Genomic DNA, 21,535 nt, shown 5'->3' with positions numbered 1-21,535 from the left:
GAAATACGCAATTTTGCGGACGGATACGGGTTAAATCCGCGGTTCCGGTTTTTATGCTCACCCCTATCGAATGGGTTGACTACTCTCGCGAATAGTGGGACATGCATCAATGAAGTTTTCAACATTTGTAATTGTTGATTCTGAAATGTGGATGAAGAGGACAATAAAAGGACTAGCTAGCTAATTATGTTTAGGTTGACTGGTATGGATACATTATTTTTTGGTGGAGGCATTTTTGAGGGGGCACTCAGGACAATAGAGCGAGGAAGGGGAAGGATGTTGATGCAATAATGATATCCAAGGGAATCCATGCAATTTCAAGTATGGGAAACGTGGATGACCGAGCCTAAAATTTTTCAAGTAGGATAAACAATGGTTTTTACAAGCTATTTTCAAGGGAATTTTAGAAGATAGCACGAAGCGTGATTTCTTTTGATGCCAGAGTGTCAAGAGAATTAGCCATTTAGTCTTGTTAACCACGTTTTTAAACGGAAATGCTATTCACAGCTCCCTTCACAGCTCTATTTAGCACTCAATGCCAGGTGTTGAGAGGGTATTGATTCAGGATTGTTAAGCCGGGTCCACGGATGGATAAAAGGATTCACCATTTGATAGATGTAGGGTTTAGATGTTGTTGAGCTGTCAGTAGTGTGTTGTTTCCTGTTTTTAAACTTAATTCACTCTTTTTAGATGTTAACCTGGTGGGCCATCTACCTTGGTGATTGGGAAGTTCGGGAGATTCTATGGTGGCTTCGGAGTTGGGACATAGCTCCAGGGCGGAAAGGAGGCTGATTGTACCACAAGTACGTTTCCATCAAATTTTGGTCACATTTTACCAAAAGCATCTCCTGGCGGAAAAGATATTGAACTCGCAGTGCGAGTTCAAAGAAGAATTCGCAGCATCACAACCGTCAGATGATGGAGATATGACATCACCTAACCAAATATTTAATCACAGTTATCTTTACTAAAGATACAAAATATATTTAGAAATCATGATGTCACATCTCCACATCAAAAAAATTTCCTCTCCTAGCCGCTGCATTGTTTTTACCTTGTGCAATTGAGAAGTTGAATAAGTCACTGTCCACTGACACATGCGGCAACACCATGACCCATAACATAATCCATATTCTTTTTTTTTTTGACATATTAAGACTTTCTAGATTCGCTCACTGTCCAGCCATGGTAATGCCGTTGTCATAGAGATATATACCAGTATAGCACTACCTCCATTTCTGAAAAAAAATTATATTGAATTTTTCATTTTAGTCTAAAAATAGGCCAAATGGAAAAAATGAAAGCAACACTTTTCCAGAAACGGAGCGAATAATAAATTTCAGGCGTTCAATCCAGAATGTATGATATGACAATGTGCAAAAAGCATTATGGATCCTTATATACTCAAATTCAATGTAACGAATCACTTCACTGTTAGCCGTCCGAAACACGAGAGACAGTTTCCTGTGTATGTAGTTCATCAATTCAAAATGCAATCAAATGTTTCTCTTGATTTGTCGCTACCTTGTCGATTAATCCAAATCGCTCATGGTCCATTTCTTGTCAGCTGACAATTTCAACTCTTTGAGATTGAGCTGCAGTCCGTTGTCGGTTCGAGCCCAGCAGCCTTTGTTAAGCAGCGACTTGATACTCCCACTGTTTCTGAAAGACCGCCCTCTATTCCATTTCGATATGTTTCAAAAATGTGTCCAGCTTCTGTTTATAGTCATATTTTTCCAATGAACTCTCTAACATACCCTTAAGTTTTTTATATTCATAATTCTATTTTAATGAGACCCAATCTAGAATATTAATGAAATCTGTATAATTAAGAAAAAAATATATCCTTTTGAAAACACTATATATATGGTTCCAAATTAAATTCTTTATTAAGGTTATACTCCATAAGTATACAATCTTTATTTATACTGTTTCTATAAATCGATATGTTTTACTTTTCTTTTTTTTATTTTTCATTTACAATCCCAATACAATTTTTGGTAGTTTTTACTACTACATATTTATTAAAATAACTTAGGCAAGTAATTAAGGGTGGGAATGTAAACTACCATAGTCTCCTTAATATCTTGACAAAGTCAAACCGGACTGTCTTTAGGAAACGGAGGGAGTAGAATTTTCTCCCAAAATTGACTTGGAGTCAAACACCCCCCACTTAAATATGTTGGAACGGTCACATGGCTAATATATCATCAGCTCCCAAATTTGACGATGTTAAAAGCTTTTTGTAAGATAGTATCAAAAGTTCAGCCGCATGGATGCTTTGTAAAAGTTTCTTCCACTCAAAAATTAAAGTTTTTGTGTCATATTGTTTTGTTTTATGATTCCGGATTCCCTTGGGCTTCTGATTCAAACCAAAAAAAGGGAAAAGCCACGGCCAAACGCAGATTCTGACTCAATATATATAGAGCCAAACCGCAGCACGAGCTTTCAATATAAACGATCTAGCTGCTGTTTAGTACTTCGGCATTCGCTAGTTTTGGAGAATACAGATTATGGGAATAGTTAGAGAAAGGGACGATCATCACCAAAATACTCCAGAGAACTTCGCGATTGTTGAAACAGGAATTTACAGGTGCAGCTTTCCAAATTCTTCTAATTTCTCATTCATCGAGACCCTAAACCTGAAATCGATTCTATGTCTGTGTCCCGAACCATATCCCGAAGAGAATATAAAGTTTTTACAGTCTAAGAACATTAAGCTTTTTCAGTTCGGCCTTCAGGGAACTAAAAAAGAGTCGGTTTCTGAAGACACGGTCACGGAAGCTGTAAACGTGTTGCTTGATGTTAGAAATCATCCAATTTTGATTCACTGCAAACATGGAAAACACAGGACAGGTTGTGTTGTTGGTTGTTACAGGAAAGTGAAGAACTGGTGTTTGTCTTGTGTGCTAAAAGAATACCAGCGATTTGCTGGTGAGAAAGCTAGGCCAAGTGATATGACGTTTATTGAGAATTACAATGCTAGTTCATGCCTTGGTCAGAGGTTTTACAGTGCAATCAGCTACGGGCAGCAGTGCTTGGTTTACCAAGAAGAGATGGAGAACAACAGTGCACTGGCAGCCGCGACCGCTGGTGGTGCCATTTGCATCGCACTTTCGCTTACTTTAACCATGAATTGCAAAAATTTGAGTCGATGAGTGAAAATATACATATGTAACTTGAATTTTAAGAGGCTTGTTTTGTTTTTGTTTAACTGCACATCTTATTTTCTTTGGCCTTCACAATCCGGGTTGTTTGGGTTCGAGTAACAGCGGACTTTCTGAACACATCTGACATGCTTGATCTGTCTTCAGGAAATTTCTGAACACATAATAAACCTACTTGAATACATCCCAATAATTCCTGACAAGGTGCAGAGTTTGAGTCCCCCAAACCTGGTTCCATCAGTTCGCAAGGCGTGCCTTCATTCCATAATATCCACGCATGTCCTAGTAGGTTATGATGGTGATTGTCATCATAAAACACTATGTTCTTCTTTCCACTCATTATCTCTAGTACTAGTACGCCGAAGCTGAAAACATCAGATTTCACCGAGAAATGGCCATCTACTGCATACTCTGGAGACATATACCCATATGTTCCAGCTAGTCTCTCTGTTTGTGCTTCAGTTGGTTCGCCTCTTAAAAGTCCTGCCATTCCAAAATCTGAGATTTTCGGGTTCATATTCCAATCTAAAAGAATATTACTGGTTTTGAGATCCCGGTGTACGAGTCTCAAACTAGAATCTTGATGCAGATAAAGAAGTCCTTTTGCAATACCCATCACAATGCTCAGACGAGTATCACAATCTAGCAGTTTGCTTCTTTTCTGATCAAAAATGAAATAGTCCAAGCTTGCATTCGGCATATACTCATAGATGAGTATTTTTTTCTTCTCTTTGAATGCAGCAACCTAAAAGCTTTACAAGATTCAATGTTACCTTTTCACAACTATTTTTTGTCCTTGTGATGTTTTACCTTTATATACAGGACCAAAACCACCTTCTCCAATCTTGTTTGTGTGAGAGAAGTTGTTGGTGGCGGTTTCTAAAGTAATCAAATCCAACAAAGGTAATTCCAAATCTTCATTCCGTCTCTCATCAGCTTTGAGTAGTCTGCCGGTTCTACTAATTTTCCAAATGCTCATGGAGATGACCAGACAAAAAAACAGCACAACTGAACCAACTGAGAGAAGGATTTTCATCAGCATTGGGCTTTTATTCTTCATGCCTTTATTCATTAGTTCTCCTTCGGATGACGCTAAGCATAAACATAGATGTTGATCACCAGCATCACTGAGATGTCTAAAATCGAAAAGATCATCAAACCGGAGTATACAACCACTTCCACCTTCACGAAAGTCTGAATTAGCATAAGCTGTACAAGAACAGTTTCTCCTACACTGCAAATCACATTCCATAAGGCTTATACCGTTGTTCACCAAAAAGTTTGTCATATCAGGCAATTTCAGCCCTTTAATTGGTACAAATTTATCGCTCACACAATTTAGACTTACATTTCGAACACAACCATCTATCCAGTTATACAATTTCCATTGCTGTTGTGATACGGGTGTGAAACCCTGCAAACACTAACAAGGTGGAGTATTAGCAATGTTGCAAACACCATTAGCACTGCAATAATTGTATTTGTCACATTGGTCTCTCGGGAGCACCGACATTTCACTCCACTTCATAGTCTGCCTATCCCATCTATATCTTTGAATATCTCCCCATTCATTCAGTGACATTCTCGTAATAATTTTGGGGTCGTTGCCTTTGGTCACATAGGTAGCGTATACTTCGTCGGTTTTTATGACGACATTGCTACTGAAAATTTCATTAGGCTTGTATACACATAATCCATCACATGCCAGATGTCGAAAGGATTACATGTGGAAGACACCTGGCACTCGACGAAAGGACGTATTGTGAGTAAAGAAGGCGAGTTTCGGCGAGATTTCATTGTCAACAAAAGGACACGTGATGGAAAAGACGCAGGAAGCAGGAAAATCCAAAGCTTTGTCAAAAGAAACACCCAGGACAACCCCGGTCATCACCCGAAGCAAGCAGAAGGGAGATAAAGCTAAAATGACCAGTCAAAGGCAAGATACTGCGGAAATCACTTCACCTATGAACGCTAATTCAGTTGCAGCGGCGGCTCTCAGAGCAGCAGCGACAAAGTACGGTGCGGCTGCGGTAGTCCCGAAGGCTGCAGAGGCAAGCAATACTTGCGCCATGAATCAATTTAACCAACCAAGAGAAAGGGTGGATGAATCCAGAACATTCCAACCCGTGCACCTTCTAACTTTTGGAATGCCACCAACAAATGATCAAAATCAAACCATACCGGCGGCTCTAGCACCGCAGAGGGGCACTCACCCCAATTTGGAAATGCCAGCGACCGAAGCTGAACCCCTTCCACCTTTAGTGCAGACCATGGAGGAGGGCGGCACCATGGCTGTAGTAGCACGCGCTGGGGCCCCAATCAGGGGTCCAACCAATCACACCGACTGATGGCTGAGCTTGAGGAACTGAAAAAGAGCCAGCAAGTTTACGCAGATGCTGTAGCCCTGTTGGCCAGAGAAAATCAAGATTTAAAGGAGCGGATTGCTCTAAGCACGAAGACCAGCCAACAACTTGATGAAGCAAACTCCAAAGCACCAGAGCCAAACCGAGACTATAGAGTCGTCGTAGCGGCTAATGAAGACGCGACAAGGGGAAGTAGCGTATCTGACCCGGATTATGACGATGGAGAGTCAGACGGTAACGAACAGAAGAATTTAGGGCACCACCGCGCAATGGAAGAACTACGAGATGAGATGATGGCCGAGATCAGGCAATTAAAAAATAAACAAGGCGGGGGGAGGTTAGAAGAAGTCATGAGAGAAGCTAACTCCACGCCCTTAACTCATCGCTTGGCCAACACCTCTATTCCACTGAAATGCCCTGTCCCAACGTTCGAATGCTATGATGGATCCAGCGACCCTGCTGCACATATTCGGTACTACAACCGTGTCTTAGCTAGATGGGGTCAGAACGACGCCGTACTCTGCAGATACTTCCCGTCAAGCCTGAAGGGATCGGCGTTATCATGGTTCGATAATCTGCCACCAAATTCTATCCACTCATACGACCAACTCGCAGAGAAATTCTTAAGAACGTATATGTACAACAAGACTGTAAACACCGGAATGGATAAGCTCTTTTCACTAGCGATTGGCTACAAGGAAACCACGAGGGAGTACACTAACAGATGGCACAAGATCTGCCAAGCCATAGGTAGCGTGGACCCAGTGGTAAGCATCAATTGCTAAAAATGGGGCTTAGACCGAATGAGTCCCCTATTTGTTGAAATTCATGGGAGCGTGCCTAAGACAGAGGGAGATCTTCGAATAATTATCGAAAAGCACGCTCGACTTGAAGAAATTCAACGGGAAAACCCGAGGGCATATCCGCAGAGGTCTCACCGCACCAATTCAGCGGAACAAACCAATGGGGCCAAAAGGAGTTGCTCAGGGGAGAGACCTCACGAAGATAGGAAGGAACGAAGGGATGAACGAAGAGCAGGTGACCGAAAATTCGAAGATCAAGTTTACACGAAACTCAACGCTAGCTATGCTCGTATCCTACGAGAGATCAAAGGGAGGGAAAACTTGGAGTGGCCATGGTCTAAGGGAAAGCATCCCCCGAGATCCGAGAAGTCTAAAGATTACTGTGAATATCACTGTTTCAACGGACACCAGACCGAAAAGTGCAAGAACCTTAAAATAATTATCCAAAAATTAATTGATGCGGGAGAGCTCAAACATTACGTACGAAAGGATGTTACCGAGGACAGATCTAAGCGAACCAAACCAGTCCAACTTCCGGAAGGAAACCGAACAATCAACACAATCTCGTGTTCTGAAGCCACATGACCCTCACTTACAGCGCAGATAGGAAAGAGGTTAAGGAAGCAATTCGAAGACCGCTGCGAATTATATAAGGTCGATGGGATAATGGTGGACGAACACGAAGAATGGATGGAATCTCCTATCATCTTCGATGCCGAGGATATCGAAGAAGATATGGAAGACCATAACGATCCCTTGGTCCTAACACTACCAGTAGCTGGATGTAACCTCAAAAAGATCCTCATAGACGGGGGAAGCTCCGTAAACGTCCTATTTTACGATGCATTCAAACGGATGAAGCTCCATGATGAACAGTTAATGACCTCTTATCACACCATCTATGGATTCAATGGAGCAGCCACGAAGCCCTTGGGAGACATCGTGTTGCAGGTTAACGCAGGGCCCATGAAACTGGAAACCCGATTCAGTGTGGTGGACACCCCTTCCCCCTACAACGCTATTATTGGACGAAAATGGATACATAAGCTCAAAGGAGTTGCGGCAACGTACCACCAATATCTCAGATTTCCAACACCTGAGGGAGTAATGGAAATAAAGGGAGATCGGATCACTACGCGAGAGTGCCAGGCCACTCAGGATCATATCAACAACGAGCAAGAAGAGCAGCGAAAAATCCGAAGAGTAAAAAATCAAGAAACCGCGAAAGAGAAGGCTATAGACCTGTTCCTCAAGGAAACTACAGGGAAGGGCTTGACGAAAGATGATAATGTCCTAAGCACAGAAACAAGTACTTCAACAACCAGCGAAGAACAGAAACACGCTAAATAGCAATTAAAGAACGTCCCAGTCCTCGGAAACCCGAAGCCTGTGTTCACACCAGTGGAGCCCGTAAAGGAAATCAACATAGGAACGGAAGAAAAACCGAAGATGATCAAAATCGGGACCATAATGGACGAAGGAAGGGAGCATTCCTTAACCAAATTACTTAAGGAATACGCGGATGTGTTCGCCTGGAAGCTAGGAGATATGCCGGGGATTGACCCAAAAGTAATCCAACATGAACTACGCATCAAACCGGGCACGCCCCCGTTCAGGCAGAAAATAGGAAAAGTAGCTCCAGAGTATCATGAGGCAGTAGAAACAAAACTTCGGAAACTACTAGACGCAGGATTTATCAAGGAAGTCAAGTATCCTACCTGGATCTCCAACATGGTCATTGTTCCTAAGAAAAATGGAGGGGTTAGAATATGCATCGACTTTACTAATCTCAACAAGGCATGTCCAAAGGACAGCTATCCCCTTCCAAGCATAGATCAACTGGTTGAAGCAGTGGAAGGGTACGAAGAGCTGTCGTTCATGGACGGATATTCTGGTTACAACCAAGTAGCCCTGGCAGAAGAAGATCAGCCACACACATCGTTCTACACCCCACATGGCCTTTATTGCTATACTAGAATGCCTTTCGGACTTCGAAACGCAGGGGCAACATACCAAAGGATGGTCGATGCTATCTTCAAGCCATGGATTGGAGGAACCCTAGAAGTCTACGTTGACGACATGCTCGTCAAAAGCAAGTTGCGTAAAGATCACCACCAGGACCTGAGGAATATCTTCAAAGCAATGAGACAGTATCACATGAAAGTGAATCCGGAGAAATGTACTTTCGGTGTCACCTCGGGGAAGTTCCTCGGGTATCTGGTAACAAAAAGGGGCATCGAGGTAGACCCAGCAAAGATTCAATCCATAGTAGAGATGTCGTCCCCAAAGAATTTAAAGGAAGTACAGAAGCTCAATGGATCTATAGCAGCGTTGGGCAGATTTATTGCACGGTCTTCAGACAAATGCAAACATTTCTTCAATATTCTCAAAAAAGGGAGCAGGTTCGAATGGACCGCTGAATGCGAGGAAGCATTCCAAAAAATCAAAGAACACCTAGCCTCAATCCCGATCCTGCAGAAGCTAGACCCTGACGAGGTTTTGGCACTATACATAGCAGCAACAGAGGACGCAGTCAGCGCGGTATTAGTCAAAACCAATACAAATATAGAACAACCTATCTATTACGTCAGCAAGACCCTCAATTCTGCGGAAAGAAATTATACTAAGATTGAACAACTCATCCTCGCACTGGTATGGGCTACCCAAAAACTGAGAACCTACTTCCTAACTCACCTCGTCAGGGTCCCATGCAAAGCACCATTGAAAGCAGTCCTCAAAAGCACGGGAAAAGTGGGCCGAATAGACAAATGGAACACCCATCTAGATCAATTCAACATCATTCATGAAATTCAACATTCTCGGAAGTCCCAAGTTCTGGCGGATTTCTTAGCAGACCTCCCCCTTGACAACGACGAAGAGATTAAGGGAATACCAGAAGCCGAGGAAGAAAACAAGGATCCAATGGATATCCTCGAACCTGCGAGTCAAAGACAATGGGAAGTCTTCGTCGACGGATCCAAAAATAAGGAAGGAGCAGGAATAGGCATTGTCATTATCACCCCAACTGGAGAAAGGATTATACAGGCACTTAGATTGGAATTCAAAGAGCATACCAACAACATTGTTGAATACGAAGCTGTCGTACACGCCCTCCGTATAATAATAGAGATGGGGATAACCGATGTAAGGCTGACAAGTGATTCGCAGCTTGTCATACGGCAAATAGGGCTCGAGTATAATGTGTACGATGACACCCTCTCAGCTTACATGGCCTTGGTCCAAACATTGGCATCACAAATCCCGAACATTAAGTTCCGGCACTTATGCAGAAGGGACCTCAGGCACGCGGATTCCCTAGCATATATATCATCCATGCTGAGGGATAAAAATTTCGAAGCTATTAAAATAGCAAGGGTATACGAGCCTTCGATTGCATCTCAATTCTCCTTCGCTACCAACCAAGATACAGTGGAAGAAAATATCGAAGACCAGGTAGGAGAAGACATCCATAATGACTTTGACGAAGAGGATATCCTGTCAAGAGCAAATCAAGACGAAGACTTCAGCAACGAAGATGACTGGAGAGTGACAATCCATGCCTTTCTCGAAAAAGGAAGCTTACCTGCGGATCAGAAACAAGCTAGGAAGATACTCTCCAAAGTGGGAAGATATGATCTTCGGGATGGGGTCCTGTATAAGAAATCCTTCCTTGGACCATTACTATGTTGCTTGTCCCGGAAAGAGGGGCATCGAATTCTAAATGATATCCATTATGGTGACGCGGGGAATCATAGCGGCATGAGATCACTAGCTGACAAAGCAAAAACGCAAGGATATTACTGGCCGACAATGATACAGGATGCCGCGAGGATGTCCCGACGATGTGAAGAATGTCAGCGCTTCGCAAAAAAGATCCACGCGCCGGCGACAATGTTAAACTCCGTCGATAGCCCGTGGCCATTTGCAAAATGGGGCGTAGACATCGTCGGGCCTTTCATCGAAGGATCAGGGAAAAGACGATTTTTGATAGTAGCCACGGACTACTTCAGTAAATGGGTGGAGGCTAAGGCCTTGGCCAGGATCAGAGACGTGGATGTGTTTACTTTCATATTCCAGAACATCATTTGCAGATTTGGTATACCCGCTGAAATCGTATATGATAATGGCAAGCAATTACAGGGGAAAAATATAGACATGCTCTTCGATACTTTCAAAATAAGAAAGAACAAATCCACCCCCATATACCCTCAAAGCAATGGACAAGCGGAAGCTACCAACAAGACCCTCGCCCTTATACTGAAAAAACAATTAGACGAGCATAAAGGAAGATGGTGCGAACAACTGCACAATGTGTTATGGGCATACAGGACAACACGAAGATCCGCCACCGGGGAATCCCCGTTTCTTCTAACTTATGGAGCTGAAGCAGTCATACCTACGGAAATCCTCATGCCAACCACGAAGACCGAAGCTTGGGAGAAAAACCTCACAACAGATATGATGTTAGAAAGGTTGGACGACTTGGAAGGAAGAAGGGAAGTCGCATTACAAAAGATGGAAAATTATCAACGAAGACTAGCAAGGGGGTACAACAAAAAGGTAAAGCTGTGGAATTTTGTAGAGGGGCAGTATGTGTTGAGAACAATCCCACGGTATCAACAAGAAAAGAAATTGGGAAAATTAGCACCTACGTGGGGAGGACCTTTTGTAATACACGACGTTGCGGGTAACGTTTCCTACTACCTTCGTAATCTAAAAGGCGAGGTCCTCCGGCATCCTTGGAATGCTAAGTGGCTCAAACCATACTTCCCATAGGAGCAACGCAGACTTGAATCTGCTTGGAGTGTACCAGAAGAAGAAGGGAGCCTAACCGCTCCACATGTTTCTATCTCTGGAAGAGGAATTGCAGGCCTCAACTTATCAATCAAACAAGCTTTCAAATTATCAAATCAGCGGAATCTATCGACAATATTGGGGAAAGTAGTTAATCTGCAATCTCTCAGGGCTCCCCCATCAGTGTCAATAAGTGTAAGACCAGGGGGAAGGCACCCAGCAAAAAGAGATACCCAACCAATCTTAAGGCAACGGGTCGACGGAAGGGGTGTGTAAATATTTTAATCCCATATCCTAGAACGTTGCCCCGACCCCCACCGTCTGGGAATCCTCTGGCCCAGGATTCGCCAGCGGGGTGACAGGTCTCAAGACGAGCACGAAGGTACCTTCCTTCAGTATCGCACTCAAACACTTAAAAACTTTTGCTTTGTTTTTCACAAATGCTTAAAATAAAAACAAACCAACATTGCAGGTATATCAAGAAAAGGATCCATTTCATAAAGGATGATTACAAAAATTGAAAGGCCAATTCAAGGATACACATCAAAAAATATTCCTTTTACAGGATATCAGCAAAAAATATTCTTGTTACATGATTACAAAAAGGATAATGATGCCGCGGACCCTATAAAATGCTGCGGTCTCTGCCTAGATTGCTGCCCCATCGGCAGGATTATTCCGAAGACTTGAAGGGACGCTCCCACCAGAAGAAGGCCCCGAGGAGTCAGGAAAGGCAGAAGGAACTGGACGACGAGGATAGTTCTTCACGAGACCATGCTCGTTCTTTAGGCCAAGTTCTATCCTCTCCAGCATCTTGTTCGTCTCCTCAGCCAATTGACAACGAGCCTTGTGCTTAATAACTGTTGTCCGCTGTTGGGCTTGGGATAATAACGAAGATAGACGATTCACTTCTCTAGAAGCAGCACCAACGGCCTCCTCGCGGGTTGCCGCTAAATTCTTGAAATGATTGGTCTGTTCTTCCTGCTGCGCTAAGGAAGATTGAGCCTTTTCAAGTTTTTCATTTGTGACGCGAAGGTGTCCCTCGAGCTCTGAAAAAGACAACACCACGGAGTTAGCGTAGAAAAAAAACACGGCCACACTCGATGAAATATGATTATACATTCGACACAAGCCGAAGCCTCTTCATACTCATTAACAACCGCATATCGCGCTTCATCAAGATGGTCATATTCCGCGGATAATTTCTTATAGTCTAGTTGAAGGTTGGTGAGAGTAAATTGACAGGCATCTAATTCTACCTGCTTCATCGAGTCCATGTGACGAAGATGGTCGACCTCTTTATTTATCTCTGAGACCCCTTTGCTAAGTCTGTACATACACACTTCAAGATTCCTCTCAGACTCAGCCTGACGAGCTACTTCAACGCGGGACGCGGCAAGGGCCTTGCTTAGAGCATGGGCTTCGGCACGGGCATCATCTCTTTCTCTGACAAGACAGAGCATATTATCCTTAACCCCTGAAAGAGGAATGGATCGAGCCTTCTGTAATTCTTCCTCCAGCAGCTGAATCCTAGACTCCAGCAAGGAAGTACGCTCACGGGCTTCCCGCAGACTATCACGTGTCCACAGCAGTGTGCCATTAAATAAAGCACGATCATGGTTGTACAGATTTTGCATGTCGACCATCTGAACATGCCTCGCGCGCCATACCTCAGCCCGAGCATCCCATTTCTTGGCTTCACTCTTAATTTTCTCAACCAGATCTCTAATACGAGATTTTTGCCGAGCTCTTTCGTTTCGAAGCCATATCAGCTCGGGGACGCCACCCACTGGAGATAGGGTGGGGAGACTCAGACAGAACAACTAAGAAATAGAGGAATGACGATATACTGCAAGGGAAAAAGAACCAAACCTGTGAAAGTTGAAACTTGGCTGCGAGTTTTCTCTAACTCAGCGCGAACAACAACAAGCTCGGAACGAAGACCGGCCTCTGCTTCACCCAGCTTCTCTTTCTCCTTGAGGCTTTTTCTCAGTTCTTCTATTTCGACCTCAGCCGCAGATAATTCCTTTTCTCTGTGACGAAGCTTAGCCTCGAGCTTCAGAGATTTCGCTTTGAAGAACTGATACATCACGTGGTTGCAATGCTCACTCCTCATCATCTACACATCAAGATGACAAACATTATTTCACCGAAGCATTCGATTGTCACGAAAAAGTATGTACGAAAATTTACCTCCAAGACACGCTGCTGCGGAAAGCCATATTGATACCCGTCGGCGATGGCCATCATATCTGCAACGGAAGTAGGAGGCTCCGGCACAAGGGTAGCTTCGGGAACACTCAAATTTTTTTCCCAGGCTTCAGACACCCGCGCCTTAGACTACATCTCCATCATGCGACGGGTATACGCAGTAGATTCCTTTTACCCAGCAACAACAGGGGCAGGATGACGGACAAATAGAAGATTCTTTTCCTTGAACCAATCCATGATGGCGTCCTCGCCCTCAGACGTCGGCGACTGAGAAAGATTATCAGCAGGCGCATCAATGACCGATTTCCCCTTCTCTGACACGGCCCCCTCAGCACAAATGTCGGCATGCTCCTCCGCGCCACCATCTTCAACAATAGCGTCTCCATTACCATCACCACCAAGAACATCCCAATTATCATTGGGGGAAAGTAAAGAGAAGTCCTCGGGAAAATCGAGGGTATCGTCAAAGAACTCCCCTGTGGAGTACATCCGATCAAAAGAAAATTCTTGAGAGGCGGGAAGGGTATCCACGACATCACCAGCAGGGACAGAAATGCCCCCAATAACAACGCCATCAGCCACCACGGCTTTGTTCCTTCCTTCATCACCAACATGACCAACGAAGACCTCTTCTTCGACATTGATAGGGGAAGTACCAGTACGTTCCTCCCCATCGGTAATCTCCTCATCCTCAGCAAACTCTTCGTTCACTGGACTAGTAACTTCTTCTTGGGCCTCAGCCTCGCCCATCACAATAGTAGAAGACTGCTTCGGCTTAATCTTTTTCTTCTTCAACACCTGAAAAACAACACCACAAAAAGAATTATTTTTCTCGTCAGATGAATTTCTAAAAAGAAGAAGCGCCGCCAGAATCCGCGTACCTGAGCAGTTGAGGTATTCTTCGGTGGAAGTATAGCACCAGAACCTTCATCCTCGTCTCCCTCTACGACGTCAAGGGCATAAGGAAAATTCATACCCGCAAAGTTCAAAAGCCAGGGACAGAAATCTCCATAACGAGCAGGAGGAGACTCACGTGGCTTACTACTCTCGGTAGGCCGCCAACCGCGGGGACCAGGAATCCAACCGTAAGCCCACGGACCAACTATTTCGATAACGGTGGCGTGCCACTCGTAGTCATGATCGCGCTTGATCCTCTCGCGCGCTGGGAAGAGTTTCCGATGACTAGACCCCTCCGTGCCAGGAACATACTTCAGCTTGGAATCGCTGACCTCATTTAACAGACGAATCTCGCCCCGAGGAGCAGCGAGATTCCGAAGGCTGACACTCCACGGCTTGCGGTTCCTACTATTGACGTAATCACCGAAGGAGTTATTGAAATTCTCAGGAGTATACCATTCCTTCTCCGCGGGATTGGGGACGTAGCAAGTCATCGACGTCTCCCCCTTACTCCGCAGATAGCACTCCTTCAGGGCGCGGAGATAATTCCCCGATAGCTGGGATACGGAACGGCTGTGAGTATTTGTGGAAGAGCCTTCACGACTAGCGAGCACGTCATAGTAGAAGGAATCACCTGATTTGTACAACGGCAGCATAAGACCAGCTTCGAATGCTCCAACCGTCGTTAACAAATGAAATTCATCGAACTCATACTTTGAGATAAGCTCATAAGTAATATCATCCTCAGGGGCATAGAAACGAACCCCGAAGGCTTGGAGCTCATGCTTTTCCTTGAATATTTCGAGATCAATATGCTTGAAGGTTACTTTTTTCTTACTAACCGAGACACTACGTATCAAGGGGGCAGCCTCATCCTCCTCGGCGGGGCCGGATGAACTAATGAACGCTTCGGAAGCTTTTCTCTTCACCGGAGGATTCTTTGAAGATTCAGCCCTCGGAACTACACCCTTCGTATTCTTCCTTTTAAAAGTTGGAGGGGACCGCAGATGATGCTCGGGCACTAACGAACGTAGAGGAGGAACGTCAAAAGCAACAACACGAGGCGGAGCCTGCGTACTCCTAATATCATCACGAGGACGAGACGTTGCGCGATCGAAGACTCTTCGGGAACCAGAAGGATTTGTCGGAGGAATCTCTTCCCTAGAAGACGAGGCCTTCGCTCCAGAAGAAACTCGACTCCGACGAGCATCATCTTGAGATTCTCTACGCGGAGGAGATCTCGATAGACCATAACCAGGAGTCTGACAAGTAAGCCGCGGACGGTCAGACATGGCTGCGAAAAGATTAAAATCAAGAACAAGTTACACACATTCAAAAACATTACCAAAGATCAAAAAACCACATCAATAGCAATACACACACGATAACGCAGAAACCCTAAAATTAGTATACATGCTCAAAATTCCATAAAATTCAGACCCTCAAAAACTCAAATACAAGCAAAACAATGGCTTCCTTGATTTAAGATAAAGAACAGGGGCAAACTAGTATGCAAGCATCAAAAAGAAGTTCTTCATCACAAACAAGGAACAACAGTAGCAGAGAATTTACAAATCAACACAGCGTAAAACAGTGGAAATAAAGAAAAGAAAAACTTACCGGCAAAAACAGCAGCAGAAGAAACAAACAGTGGAAGCGGGCGTGATTAATGCTAAGGTGCAGAGAATTTAAGATCACAGGTTCAATAAAGACTGACAGAGAATTTAAGGTCACAGGTTCAATGAAGACAGACAGAAAATTTAAGGGCTGAAAAACAAAGAACGAAAACTGAGAGAATGTTTAGGAAGAATGAAATTAATTTTCTTTCTCTCCTTAATATACCCGAAAGAAAGAGAAGGAAATTAATGGAGGAATGGGAAACGTGCCCGTTATATAAGCAGTTAATGCACGAATAAAAGACGTGCCCAAGTATCTAGGAAAAGTTATTAGGAGTGAGAAGAATATGCGACGATAGTTTTTCTTCAAGGCACCCATTAGACATTCAAGCCCGAAGAAAAGGGGCAAATTGTGTACACATATATCTCACTATCAGACACGTGTATATAAAAAGATACGTGGAAAGCATGCAGGCCAAAACATCAAAACATGATGCGCCACGAAACACCAAATAAACCCCGAGGAGTTACTTTATCGCATCCCCAAAATAGAAGCTAGGATCAACGGTGGAGAGAAAGTTAGCTGACACGGACGTGACAGGGGCAGAAGACACTTGTCTGACACGAGCAGACCCCTCAACTACCCACATTAAACACTCTGAGCAGTGTACGTGTCGATCAACCTGTGGAACGAGCGAGGATGCCTCTGCGGGATCAAGGGGCAAACGCAGACCTCTGCGTGATAGACGCAAGGACACAAGAAGATAAGGTTCCAACGGTCATCAGAGATGGGTCCCACATTCTAACCTTATAAATACCCCGTCTCCACCAAGAGGAAAGGGGGATCGGAAGAATCAGGGAGGGAAGGAGAGAGAGAGAGAGTTTGCAAGTGTAAGTTAATCATTTAGAAGAGAGAAACATGTAAACCCAAAAGTCATTCGACTATTCGTGTAACCGTGAAGAAGATAGTAAAACAACAAACCCCGTGGACGTAGGCCTTAGTGCTGAACCACGTAAACCTTGGTCTTATTTACATTTCAGCACTTTATATTTATTTAGCCCCATGGATCTTTACTTATACGTTTTGTTTTCTTTGCTTGTACTTATATCCCGTGCGCAAACGCCTCGCATGGAGTCGTTAGATGAGGCTATGATAAACCCGAAGGTTTTGAGCCAATGAATCAACACTAGGATATCATCATCACAAATCTCCTTAGATGATGATGATTGATTGTGAGCACTCGGATCCCTTCGTGATTTGTGTGTTCACAAACTGAGAGAAGGATTTTCATCAGCATTGGGCTTTTATTCTTCATGCCTTTATTCATTAGTTCTCCTTCGGATGACGCTAAGCGTAAACATAGATGTTGATCACCAGCATCACTGAGATGTCTAAAATCGAAAAGATCATCAAACCAGAGTATACAACCACTTCCACCTTCACGAAAGTCTTAATTAGCATAAGCTGTACAAGAACAGTTTCTCCTACACTGCAAATCACGTTCCATAAGGCTTATACCGTTGTTCACCAAAAAGTTTGTCATATCAGGCAATTTCAGCCCTTTAATTGGTACAAATTTATCGCTCACACAATTTAGACTTACATTTCGAACACAACCATCTATCCAGTTATACAATTTCCATTGTTGTTGTGATACGGGTGTGAAACCCTGCAAATACTAACAAGGTGGAGTATTAGCAATGTTGCAAACACCATTAGCACCTCGCACAATTTGCATTTTTAGTTTCTTCTCAGCATGCAGATTGCAGATGTTCTGCTTGTTAAGTTTGTTTCTTATGTAAGTCAGTGTGAATGTTTGTTAAGTTTGTTTCCTCGTACTTGTATTTCAGTACAATATGGTGGTTTAACTGATCAAGGTGTGCAGATTTCTATTGTCATTATTAATGTGGATTTGTATATGTTGTCAGCTAATGATTGTTCTGTGCTACTATTCAACAGGGGGTGTAAACCTGATTGTTGTGTGTCTACTTTAGATGACACCTGTTTCTTTTTGTTCTAGCCTATCGAGAAAATGATTTTTGATGATGTTATGTAGGATTTTACCGGGCTGGAGAACTTAAGAGTAACCCTAAAGAGCCTGCCTTGTTAGAAAGATCTGTATCTTTAGCATATGGCAAATCTGCAGAAAGGCAGAATTTGTCAGTTAATATACTTGGATTTTGGTTGTTGTAGTCTGTTAATGTAAAACAGTGAATCTTGTATGCTTTGTTTCCTAGAAAAAATTGGTAAGGAAATAACTAACATGACTAGTCAAGTGTTTCTTAGTGTTTTGCTTTTCCTTCTTCCTTCGGCCTCGATAGGAAGTATATACTGGAACTAAGTTGCCTTGCTAGTTTTAGAGATGACAGGACTCAAATGACATCCCTATGTCTAATTTGAAGTTCAGTTAACAATTTTCTTTTGTACTTGCATTAAATGCAGTTTGGAACATTGACAGAATAGATGAGCATGAATGGTGCTAGATTACACGGGGGACAAGCAATTAGATACCATACAAAACTAACTAATTAGTCAAGAATGGAATGGCCTTCTGAGTTTTATTTCTGTTTTTTGATAGAAATTGTATTCTGAGCTTATTTGTGAAACCCATGTTTGTACTGAAAAAATTGTTGGTTGATTCAAATACGCGTGCAAGTTATAACGCGAATGCAGCTAATGGAAGCAAGTATTTGTTGCCCCTGCATTATTTGATCATTTTACTTCCACTTGTTCTACTGTAAGTGTAAAACAGTTGGAAGTATGAGTGAATGGAATTCCGCACGACCTTAGAGAACAGAGGATGTAAATCGAACACAAATTTCCATTGTGGTGTGGCTTGTACATCCTTATTAAATTCGGGACAAACGGTCCGAGGCTTAATTGTTGCCAAAGAATGATTTTTTTTCTAACTAATCCGAATCTCAACAAGCTTCAATTTTCTGGTCAATTTCCTAAACCTTTTGGGATTGTTCCTTCTTTCGATATTCTTTTTTTTTGGTCACGATCTGTCTATATATATGCACTCCTACCCAAATATCGAATAATTTTTGTTTCAATGGAGGATTTTCACGAGGATATATTATCAGAAATTCTTTCACGTGTTCCTCGTGAGTCCGTCTTAAACTGCAAACTTGTTTCCAAAACTTGGAACATTCTCCTCTCTCATAGAAAGCTGGAAGTTGGCATCCTTTTATGTGTTGCGTCAGTTCGGGAAAGAAACATTCAACTTCACTATGGATATTATGATGAAATTATTGCCATTACTGATGATGATCATGAGAGTTTTACGTATAGAACGATAGAAAAAACCAAGCATCCAGTCATTAATAAGCGAAAAGTCATAGACATCATGGTTGGTTCCTGCAATGGTTTGGTTTGCTTCTTAGTACCCCATCATCGTGTTGAAGATCCTGTCTACATTTGCAATCCAACCTCTGGTGAATACGTTAACCTTCCAAGAATAAACAGCGAGAAAGGCCTCATAGTAAGCGGATTCGGTTACAATTGCTCAGCAAACAACTACAAGGTTATTAGAATTCACTACCCCAACAAATTTTGTTACAACTTCCCTCCAAGCGCAGGACGGGTGCAGATATATACTCTGGGAGGTGGTGACAGCCGCGGATGGAGAAATCTTGAAGACATCGACTATTCGTTGGCTTTTAATGGTACCCATCTGAATGGATCCCTTTATTGGTTGGAATGGTTGGACCAGAAGATCGTTGTTTTTGATTTGGCAGAGGAAGAATTTCGATTGCTACCACCAACACCACCATGTTTCATACGTGCCAAGGGGGCTTATTATCGACTCGCGGTGTTGGGTGGGCATTTGTGTTTTGTTCATCATAAGTGGGAGGTGGGAGTGGATATATGGTCCTTCAAAAGTAAGCCGACAGATAATTCTGCTGCAGTAAAGGGGTATGAATCTTGGAGTTGGAGTTTGGACTTCAGTGTACCATTCCCGTACCTTGTTACCCAGTCAGATTATTATAAGCCGTTTGCCCTTACAAGGAACAATGAAGTTCTGCTGTGGTTCAATCACACGACTCTCTGCTGTTACGACCCAAAAACCGACATATTTAGCAATATTTTGGTTGGGGATGATGAATTGAAATATCTACGGGGAATTCCACACGTTAATAGCTCTGTTTCATTGAAAGCTCTTGGAGTAAACTCAAAGATGAGGAAATACGGAGATAAGGTGAAGGATAAATCGAGCCAATGTGCGACACTGGAATGCAAGCACGATGCAGCATCATTGATAAAGATTACTTAATCATAGGCTGGTCTTCCATGGAATCATTATTATTAACAAATATTTTTAACAAATATTTTTCTAAAACGGGGCGAAAGTATCACTTTTTCTGAAACGGGGCGAAAACATCATTTTTCTAAAACGGGGCGAAAGTATCACTTTTTTGAAACGGAGCGAAAATATCACTTTTCTGAAACGAAGCGAAAGTATCATTTTTTCTAAATGGAGCGAAGGTAGTTGCACACAAACCCATCCATCTTCAGATTCTTTTTCGGTCGGCCCTTCTACCATTGGCAACTGTTGTACTAGTATATTACTCCCTCCGTCTCACTAATAAGTGACCTAGTTACTTTTAGATTTTCATCATTAAGTGACATATATCACTAAACAAGGTGATATTTCTAAAATTATTCTTTTAATTGATTATAAGAAATATAAAAAATATACATAATTTGATAGTCATGTTTATATTCGTTGTGTAAGTGTTTTAAAATGTTTTTAAATGGTACAAAGTTTGAGAACATCCGTGGTGTAATTTGAGAGATAAATCATTTCAAAATTTCACTATTTATTATCCATAAGGGTATAATTATAAAAAGTGCTTAAAAATACTTTTCCCCTTGCTTGCCTTAAAAATTGTGCAGACTTGAACTAGGTCACTTAATAGTGGGACAGAGGAAGTATTAATTTATTTTTCTTATTATTGAATAAAAAATACGTTTACAGGAATCTAGTTGGAAACCTAACAACAAGCTGAGCTACAACAGTGTACTACATTAATTGAACAGATTGCCGTGTTAGTCAACCAAGGAACCAGCCCAGAAGCCGAAACAATAGGGGGATTATTTATGATGAGGAAGTTTGGAAGAATCTATGGTGGCTTTGGAGTTGGGACATAACTCCAGGGCGGAAAGGAGGCTGTTATTGTACCACAAGTACGTTCCATCAATATTTTGGTCACCTTTTACCGAAAGCATCTGCTGGCTGCTCCATTGTTTTTACCTTGCGGAATGGAGAAGTTGAATAAGTCACTGTCCACTAACACATGCGGCAACACCATGGCCCATAACATAATCCATTTTTTTTGTTATGTTAGATTAAGACTTTCTAGATTCGCCCACTATCCAGCCATAGTAATGCCATTGTCATAGAAATATACTATGGTAATCCATATCGCCCATGGTCCATTTTATTGTCGGCTGACAATTTCTACTCTTGAGTTTGAGCTACAGAACCGGCACAGTCTCATTTTTTTTCCTTTCTTTTTCTTTTTTTTTTGTATGAAGATTTTTGAAAGGCTAGGGAGGGCCGGCATAATGTTTCTGCAAGGAAAAAAACCCTATCAGATGGCAAAATCAGCGCATTCTTCACAAAGTTTCTCAAATTTCTAGCTACTTGTAAGTTTTTTTTTTTTTTTTTTTTTTTTTT

At 42.5% G+C, this 21,535-nt stretch overlaps 2 protein-coding genes and 1 pseudogene across 2 annotated transcripts; 2 read left to right on the top strand and 1 right to left on the bottom strand.

The window, feature by feature from the left end:
* Positions 1-2,468: 2,468 nt before the first annotated feature.
* LOC113307806 (tyrosine-protein phosphatase DSP3-like) lies at positions 2,469-3,214 on the top strand. Its single transcript, XM_026556256.1, has one exon. The coding sequence runs from the start codon at positions 2,514-2,516 to the stop codon at positions 3,156-3,158; it is 645 nt and encodes a 214-aa protein (XP_026412041.1). The 5' UTR covers positions 2,469-2,513; the 3' UTR covers positions 3,159-3,214.
* Positions 3,211-4,749, bottom strand: LOC113311587 (annotated as a pseudogene).
* Positions 4,750-18,907: 14,158 nt separating this feature from the next.
* On the top strand, positions 18,908-20,128 carry LOC113311586 (F-box protein At3g07870-like). The gene has a single exon (XM_026560410.1). It carries the CDS (start codon positions 18,908-18,910, stop codon positions 20,126-20,128), a length of 1,221 nt encoding a protein of 406 aa, XP_026416195.1.
* The last annotated feature ends 1,407 nt before the right edge of the window (positions 20,129-21,535 follow it).

The sequence above is a fragment of the Papaver somniferum genome, chromosome 9 (assembly GCF_003573695.1).
Source record: "Papaver somniferum cultivar HN1 chromosome 9, ASM357369v1, whole genome shotgun sequence".
Classification (NCBI taxonomy): domain Eukaryota; kingdom Viridiplantae; phylum Streptophyta; class Magnoliopsida; order Ranunculales; family Papaveraceae; genus Papaver; species Papaver somniferum.
The sequence above is the reverse complement of the archived record's forward strand: the minus strand, read 5'-3'. Positions and strand labels throughout refer to the sequence as shown.